At 40.2% G+C, this 9,758-nt stretch overlaps 1 protein-coding gene across 1 annotated transcript; it reads right to left on the bottom strand.

Annotated features, from left to right (window-relative positions):
* Positions 1-7,868: 7,868 nt before the first annotated feature.
* On the bottom strand, positions 7,869-9,756 carry tmem121ab (transmembrane protein 121Ab; the record flags this gene model as incomplete). The annotated part of the gene is made up of 1 exon (XM_005731185.1): positions 7,869-9,756. A coding segment is annotated over one exon (924 nt), but the record flags the coding sequence as incomplete, so codon positions are not given.
* Positions 9,757-9,758: the final 2 nt, after the last annotated feature.

The following is a 9,758-nucleotide window of genomic DNA, read 5'->3' as shown; positions in this document are numbered from 1 at the left end:
ATTACTCGACACAAGCTTCGAAGCCTCGATACAGAACGTCACATCACTACTGAAATGTCTGCGTCTGTTTCCCTACCACCTTCCTTGACGTTCGAGTCTGGCTACTTCGCAGGGACAATTACATTTACCACAAAAGATTCTGACTCCAGGTGAGATGGAGCAGGATGCCTCCGTGATGCCTTCTAGGTGATGTGTTCCAGGCATGTCCCATCAGGAGGAGGCTCCAGAGTAGCATCAGAACATGCTGGAAAGATTATATCTCTCAGTTGGCTTGGGAATGCCTTAGTGACAGAATAGCTGGAGGAAGTGGCCAGGGAGAAGGAGGTAAAGATCTCTCCCTCTAAGAGGAATTCCTTTCTTAGTCACTGGGATGTGTCAAGTTGGACTGTAATGGTTTTCTTCAGTGTCTTTTTGAATCCTTGACTCCCTTGTGTCTCTGTTGGGGGGGAGGCATATAACATTTTTAAGCTAACAGTTCACAACCCTTAAGTGGTACATCGCTGTGGTACTCTACTAAAACCATGTGACCTTTCCCTGGTATTTAAAATCGTCTGCAAACTTTATAACTAGATAAAATTAAAATACACTGAATAATGATAAAGACAGTGATATTATCAGAGCCATAACCTGCGGTCACTGGCTGTTTTTAGCAATGCAGCTGATAATGAAGTCACTTTTAAGAAAGCACAGAAATCAAGCCATAAACTCAGAGGACAGTCAGCTCTTTTCACAACTAGCAGCAGGACTTTCTACCGCCACGCACGCTCAGCTTTCATTTATGCTTATCTGTTTATGACAGCTCCCACAGTCTATTCCCCTGTGCATTGTGACTCAGTGATTAATCCATTCTGCACACGCTGTACACTTCGTGAAGGTAACACAATACCTTCTTATCTATCTGTGTATGAATATTAAGTAGCCAGCCTTGGTGACGCCAGCAATGTTGCAATGAAGACTGATAGTTTTGATAAGACCACCTAGAAACATCCACTAATGGCGAGTGAGCATTGAACCCTTTTAATCAAGGTTAGAATCAGTATGTGTAATAGATCACCGAGTGTTGAGGACTTTTGTTAGGCCGTTCTGCAGAGATCAATCATTAAAAGAGCACATTAGTGTTGGAAGGAGTCCAAGGCTTTCATTTGTTGCCTGAAATATAGATTCACACCCAGAGTCAAATCTAATTTTAAATAAAAACAGGAAAGCTGACTCAGATACATCACTTTCTTTTCTTTTTTTTTTGCCAGAAGAAACCACATCCATAATTCAGGGTATCACAATGGGGTACAGCCTCCTTTGTTGGAAAATTATGTTTTGTTCAGCTTGTTAAGTGATTAACAAATAAATCAGAACTATTTCTTCTTTTTTTCCATTCATTTTTTCCCTCTATTTGTGTATTTAAGTGCAATTAATTTGTATTTGTTTGAACAAGGACACTAGCATTAAGTAATTATTAGGTGTTCCTTTGTAGCAGTTGCTGTGTTTTTTCCCTCTTACATCTTTTTTTCACATTGTGACGGGCATATTCACCTCTTACTACAGTAAACATGCTTAAACACAGAGCAGCCTTGATCAGCATTAGCGCTCATTTACAAGTGCATTTCTGTCCACTTTACAAATGTCAAGCAGTCCAATATTCACTTCCTTTGAAATTTTGTTTTGGTTTCCATGAACTCCTGAGGGAAATATCTGGCTCTTTAGCTGCTAAATGCTCCAGTGTGTTCACCAGCTACTGTAGCAGCAAAGTGCTGGCTTTTTGTGAGAATTTCACTGGGCCGTGTGTCTGTTTAACACGAGGGGGCATGTGCTTACAGATTGGGTGGCTATGGAAATGGTTAAATCCTATTTTCACAGTCTAGGCTTTAAATGTTCAACAGTAAGTTTAGAAACCTGCGTGTTTGTATCCGTATTTAAGTCTGACTCATTTCTATGAACAGTTATCTGGATATTCATTTGCAGAATCTGTATGCAACGGACAATATTTTTACTGTTTTTCTGGTTTATGTTTGAGTGGACTTTGGCTGCATGTAGTTAAACAAACAATTATCTAACCTTTATTTAAACACTGGCTGCGGTTGGCCTATGAAAGCAGATCAAATTTCATGAATTTGTAAGTCAACATTAGAGTTTCTGGTAATACGGTAATATTTACTTTGTCAAAAAAAAAAAAAGGATTAGAAGGTATAAAAATTATGTAAAGCCATGAAATGAAAAACATATCCAATCATTTTCTTGTCAAACGTTTCCATTAAAGGCAATACAAATCATTGAATGAATATGTTGACTTGCAATCTAGTTTAATTGCCAGTTTATTAGATGACTTCAACAAAGTGTTCAAACTGGCCTCTGATAGAAAGATGAATATCCGAGGCACAAACCCCAATTTGAGAAATGCAGGGACAGACCCATATTTATTCACAACAGAACATGGAAAACACATCAAATGTAAAACTTAACTGATAGAAAAAAAAAAAACGCCAATTTCGACTTTGATGGCAGCAGCATGTCTTAAAAAAGTTGGGATAGATCCATATTTTAGTGTGTGGCATCCCCTCTTCTTTTACCAATAGACTGAAACACCTGAAAAATAAGGAGACCAGCTGATGGACCAGAAGAAAGAGGAACATTGTTGTATTTCATGCTTATTTTCTCATGTTTTCATTTAGTTAAGGTCTGGTTCAGCCAGGCCCCTATCCTGGCTATTTTGAGACAAGTTACTACCAAATGACTTCAAAATACTTCAAAACGAGCTAAAATGTTTCATGAAATAGCAAAATTTCCAAGTTTTAAAATCTGATGTTTTTTATGTTCTATTGTGAATTAAGCAAATGTTAAGTATTAAACAAATACTTGCAAAACTTTTAGCATGATTCTGCAAGACTGAAGGTGACTGTTTGTTGTCCAGTGGGCAATAAATACAGTGCAGTTATATGGTGGAGTCAGTGAGTGATTTACATACAGATTACTGTGCACAATGGGGTGTGCAGCAGCAGCGTTGTGTAGCCACAGAAGTGACTATGGAATGAGAACAGAGACATTTACTAACAAGTAAAACACCGAAAGAGCCACCGGAGAAGAAACTCCTTCAAGTCAGCAAATACAAAGGTGGTTCAGAGAAATTCTGCAGTACCGGTAATGCTACGCTCATCTTATTGGTTCTGATTTAAATTAGCTGAGACTAAGTGCTGCAGGAAGTCGTGGATACACAGTAAATCAGATGCAGAGAGAGAAAAGGCACTTTTACCAACTTATTACATATGGAGAGAGCACAATTACATTCCTGATGTGCAGTCTTGGTGATTTATAGATGAGTCTCTCGCTCAGAGGGTCTCGGAAAGGTGATCTGTTGCAGAGGCAGGCACAGGTAATTTATTCTATTCCCAAGTTTGCCATTTACTTCCCCCCACCCCAACCACTTGCGCTGACAAGATTTATTCAAACAATAGCGGCATTATGCTGTTATGCTGTAAGTCTAACAATAAGAAAGAAAAAAGATTTGGACATACATATAAAAGTTCTAGTACCGTGGAACGGTTCTGTAGCTTATGTTCATATTCAGGAGGATGTTTTTAATTAAATGTAGGATTTCGTTCTCGGTTTCATTCTTCTGACTCTACCGTGTAAAAAACACGAGTGGAGATTTCATTTCGTGAGTTGCATCAGAAAGCCAACAAGGCATCTAGAAGTCTGTTCAAATTGAAGAAAATAACAGCAGTGTCATTCCAACACTTAGAGTAATGGTCTGTTTACATGCAATAATTAATTTTGCAGTACATGAGGTGTGTAATTAGATGTTTGAAATCCCCTTATTTATGTTGAGCGGTGTCAAACCTCGATTAACCGCTGTCCCTGCTAACAAGCATGCTGTGAATATGGGAAGCTGGATATGACATTAAAGAGTGTAAGGTGACACGATTTTGAAGGATTATTGATTTGGGGGGAGTTATATTTCTTCCGCTATGTGACAGGTGATTGTCAGTAAACAGTGTAAGGTGATATTTTACTGCAAACTGTTTGCGCAAGACAGATTCACCTAGCATGTGTATTAGCATGCTGGTATGTTAAAATGTGAAAATGATCCCTCATTGCAGTGGGAAACAGAAGATAAGTACAGTATGTCTTTAAGCTGCGATAGATGCTTCCTAAGCAGGATAGTTTAACTAAGACTAGCTCCCATTAAAAATGCAATAATTTGCACACCCTACAGTGTAAGGACTATAGGCTGCTGTGACTGGAACAAAATATAAATGATGACAATCATCAACCTCCCTACGATTCGTGCTTTCTTCAGCTCCAGAAGGCTTGAGGATTAAAGTTAAATTCTTAGACGCCAAAAACTGAACTTATCCTCCACATTACGCCACAGTGAAATTGATGTTGTCAGCCTTCTTTAAGTGCAACCTCCACAAATGTTTTGGAGGTGGGTGTATTTAGGTTTGAAGTAAAGTTAAGCTTTTACTGCAAAACATGCCTGAAAATCTGCTGCTGCTGTAGTTTGTGCTCTCCGGAAATAATTCCAGTGGTTTTGCGGCTGAGCTTGTGATATGTGGCTGACTGCCTCGATTTGTTGGGTCTGAGCTATTACTGAGACTACAAACAATTAATTTTGTTGAAATGGCCAGTTGTTGAGCGTAAACTTTTGTAGTAGTTTTTAGCGCCGCTCTTCTACCACATCTATCTAAAAAAAGTTAGCTGGCTCGTCTCTGTTAGGAAGTGATGTTTGACGCTTTGATTGTAAAATTATGAGAAACGACATATTTCAGTGTAATTTTCTTTCAGGCTGATGTCTTTGGGGTTGGCACAGAGGATCATGTGCCTCTGTCTCACCCCAACCTTTAATCCGTTTTGCTCACACCAACCCTCTTGCATGCCCTCCTGCATGACATCCTACTCTCTCTCTCTCCATCCGAGCATGCTTTCCCCCTCTCCTCCTTTGTCTTTGCCTAACAATAGCACAGCTTCCGTTGACACCCTGCTGATCAGCAGCACTGGTGGCAGTCTTGTTAACCCAGGCTTCAACAGATCCAGTATAGAAATCTCATTGTCAATGATCTGCATATTTTATTTGGCAAAGATTTGATACCGAATGCCTTTCCTGGGCATTTGCAACCCTTCCCATGTTCCCCATTTATCTTGGCTTGGCACTGTCATTAGGAGCACATTGGCTTTATGGATGACAAGCCTCCTCCCTCCACCAAATTCATAATAATTTCATAATGGATTGATTAAATATGCTACAAATGATTGCTTTTTATGATTATAAATAATTTAGTCTAAACACACTAGCAGGTCTAGCATATAGTATATTTCTCAAACAGTGGGAGATGTAGTTAATCTATTTTTACATAAACACCCTAAAATGCTGAAGAAGGAATTAAAGTAAACACTTGACTAAACTGCTGAGAAAAAATCTCTCTTAACAGGAAGTATCTTTCAGCACATTCAGGCCCATGGAGGGTAGCAATTTTCCACAACAATTTGCTGTGTGAGGGGCAGAGAAAAAAGCACAGATGTGCATAACAGAACAAACAGTACAAGCTACAAGACAGGAATCACAAAGTTACTGATATGCAACAGTGGCACATAAATACATGGAGAGTGAAGGAGAACCGCTCAATGCATGATGGGAGGTCCCCCAGCAGACTGAACCAGTCGCACCAAAACCAAGAGATGCTTCAGGGTCACCTGATCCATTAGATTAAGAAATGGCTTGCCAATAACAGCAATAACACACCATGTCAAAGTTAACATTTCTTTGTCAGCCTTAATAATGCAGACAGGAGCTGAACAGAAAACATTCAACCAGAATGAAGTGGACGTGCTCCACGTCTCAGAAATATTTCATACTCTACCAGCAAGAACAATCAATATGTTTCTACAGAGGAGAATCCATGAGAAGAGACTGTCAGTTTGCAACTAATACCGTAAGTCACATACGAACCCTGCGTTCTGTATTAAGTAATGAATCTAAAGTAACAACACAGGAAATTGGAAAGTAATTAAGCATTTCTGCAAATAGCTTTTGCTTTTTTTCATACAGTAGTTGGAAAACTGCCTTTTTGCGTATTTTGTATATTTTGCTAAAACAAGGCCCTAGTCAGTATGCAAGCACATGCAGCACAACTTGTACCAATTTGCAAAGCAAGCACAATTTTACCTGAGTTTTAGAATTATTACCGCTGCTTTGCAAGGGATTTGTAGTAACGCAACAGGCAAAGCAAATTACATCTTTCCACAGATAATTGATCTGAATTTCATACACCTGTAATTGCTGCTTGTGCAAAACACCTCTGTGTTCCTGTTTTTGTGCCGCACCTTCCCTGCTTTTTTCTCTACCTTCTCTCAAAGGTCCCGTCAATCCTCAGTGAGGCTTTGCCCAAATCGCAGCCTTTGACCTTGTTGCTTCATTATCAATAACTGTTTTTCATTCATATTTGTGGAGTGTGTCCTTGCTAGCAAATAGTAATTTCAAATTGGAATTTTAGCCAATGCCATTTTTGAATTAAGCTGTAATTAACCCCTTAGCAGTCCAATTAGTCCCCTAAACCATCCAATGTACCGTGGGCGGTACGTCCGACTGCTAACAGGTTAAGCTTAAATACCATCAATACAAATATTTATCTTGGTCTTTGCAGTTATTTCAATCTGATTTAGCTTTATTAAAATAGTACTACCTGCGCAAAGGACAATTTGAGAACCGGGTATGGAATAAGTATGTTTTTTTAAATGAAAAAAATCTATTATGCATCATGGAATAAAACAATATGACAAAAGAAGTGGCTGAAATTCGACATCAAGCAAGAATGGGAAACCATTTTGCTTTTAAAAACTATAGCAATTGGTTTCGTCAGTTCCCAGACGCTTACCAGAGTGTTGTTAGCAGAAGAGGTGATGCAACACAGTGGCAAACATGTCCTTGCACTGACTTTTTTACTGGCATAAAAAAATCAGAGAGCATTAAGATTTCTTAGTTTCAACATTTTCAACATGTTGCCGTCAATTAAGTTTAATTACTTTGCAAAACCATGTATTCCTTTTTATTAACATTTTACGCAGACTCTCACCTTTTTTCTGAAAACTGTAAGAAGAAAATGCCATTCAGTCTCTTTGCGACTCTGCGGATGACAGTTATCGTTAATTGAGTTGGGCCACTCAGCGTCTGAGAGTGTGTCCCTTTGAGCTAAGATCAGCAGTTAACAGAAGTTAGATGACCTGATGACGGTAAAAAATGAATCTCCTCATGTGGCTGACCTCTCCACCTTCTTCTGAAACACCCCGATCCTTTGATACAAGTCTCTATGGAGACACGAAGGCTTCTCATTGGCTGAAAAAAGTTTTGTTTGATAACTGATACCCGGTCAATACAGAGGTGATAACTGGTAATAGAACAAAACAAATTTAAAAAAAAGCTGGAAGGTGATAATGAGAACTGGGAGGAAAAGAGCGAAACCGACAAAAGGTTCATACATTATTATCACATTTTGAGAATAAATTCATTGACTGCATTCCCCCAAAATTGGTAGCCTTAGGGACAAAATGCTCCAAGATCCCAGAAAAAGGCTGCGCAGTCTAAATATTTATGTGCTGTGTGGATTGTTTTGTGAAAAATATGTTGATGTTAGGAAGCTGTTGCTCTCAAAATATAACACAAGCACCAAATAATCTTTAACTGAATAAAAAAAAACTATATTTATTTAATTATACTCAGCACCGAATAAAGAAACCACCATCTTGTTATTATTAATTTCTACTTTTATTAAAACATCATTGACCTCCAACATGTAAAGAATGTACATAATAATAATAATAATAGTAATAATAATAATAATAATGAACTGAATAACATCTGAAATGTCTTTTTTCTGTGTTATTTTATTTCTTTATGTTTGTCAATTCTCTTGTGAGGCATACTTGGGATTCTCAAGGCTTGAGATAGTTTTAAAGGAATGTACAGTACAGGAAACAAGGAGTATCTTTCCCCCATCGTCTTATTTCGCTTCTGACATCTACATGTTTTTGTTTCATTTGCAGTTCGTCACACCCATCAAACACTTTCATCTGCTCCAAAACAGCTTGAAATAGGCTAAACCTCCCGTGGTCAACACGCAAGCCCTTCAGACATACACACTCTCGCGTGCACGCATGCACACAAACACATATCGTTTCACTTTAACGCACTCTGGGATGCCTGCAGTGGATGGTATAGTGATTTGCTCAGACTTTTGGTCTGTAGCATTTCCCACAGAGAACCTTCCTCAGCAGACCCAAACATAGAAGCCATCAACCTTGCTCTAGCACAGATAGCCAGAACAGATCGCCTCTCATGAATGACCCTTGTCACTCTCTGCTCCTCTTTTCCATCAGTGCTTCACGCTGAGTGGTATGTCCTTTGGTGCTGGAATTCAAAGGAAATGCCACAGATGCACTGTCATAAAAGTGACCTTCAAAAAAAAAAAAGCAAGATACTCACTGAAGGGGAACCAGCTGTCCATTTTACACGACTTAATGTCACTGGTCAGAGCCGTGTGGAGATTGTCTCTAAATAAAGTTTGAACTTTTAAAACATTTGAGACAATTAAAAACACAACAGCACGATAAAAACTTTTGTTTTGACTTGAAAAGTCTGCTCGCTGCACTCAGTCAAGTGTAGGTTTACAGTATATTCTGACAGGCAGGTGATGCTAGAAATCTCTTTTATGGTTTCACAGCAGTTCGTGTGGGCTTGACAAGAGCAGAATATCATCCTGTCATGCAGCTGATTTCTCTATTCTCTGTCCTCCACTCCTAGAGCTTCCACTTATTTTGTACTGTTGCTGAGTCTAGCGCTGGCGGTCATGTGTCGATGACATCCTGCGCCGGTGAAGGTTCGTGTGGCAAACTGGTGGCGTTGGGCAGTGGCTGTGTGTGGCTGACTGAGTTCTGCTGCAGCTCTAGTGCCATTGCATTCTGTGGGTGGGGGAACTCTTTCACCTGTCTGCGATACTCCAGGAAGGTGGAGGCCTTGGTCGCGATGGCCACCACGTTCTTCCCGACGAAGATTGTGGAGACCCGACTGTCCTGAAACAACACCATGTTTACACCACGTATTAGGATAGTGACCACGTTAATGGTGACCAGGCTTAGGACTGGGTACAGCATCATTTTCTGGGGTGACATGTGCTCCCCTTGCATGCTGATTTCACTGAGCGACACACAGGGCAGAATAAGCAGCAGGATGTAGCAGTAGAAGAACATCAGGCCCTCAGCCCAGATGGGCAGGCCTGTCCGCTGGGGCTCCCACAGGTTAGCTTGGATATCTAGCAGGTCCAGAAGATCCAGAGCCACCCAGAAGAGACGACTCCTCATGTCCTCCTTCTTCCGGAAAGTTCTCACATATTCCATGCTATCCAGAGCCACTAAAACTAAGTATAACCCAGGCACACACACGGATAATAGTAACGTCAATGCTTTCCGTGCTACTGTCTCCAGACTTTTCCTGTCAGCCTTGCAATTCTGGAAGACAAAGTAGAGTTTGATCTCCAGCACAAAGATGTACAGAAACCACAGGATCATGGCGTATCCTCGTCGGGCGGTGCGCACCTCAGCACCGACCCAAACTGCCACATATCGTAGTACTATGAGAAAGCACACATCCCCGACTAGCACTATTATGCACACACCGATTTTCCTGGGACCCTGGTTCTGCTCCACCAGGTAGGCATCCATGAAGGCCATGCTGGTCATGATGACGATGGTGGTCAGGCAAACGTGGCGTTTGT

Source organism: Pundamilia nyererei, unplaced genomic scaffold (genome assembly GCF_000239375.1).
Source record: "Pundamilia nyererei isolate P.nyererei 1_Seehausen unplaced genomic scaffold, PunNye1.0 scaffold00041, whole genome shotgun sequence".
NCBI lineage: Eukaryota > Metazoa > Chordata > Actinopteri > Cichliformes > Cichlidae > Pundamilia > Pundamilia nyererei.
This window is presented reverse-complemented; position numbering and strand designations above follow the sequence as displayed.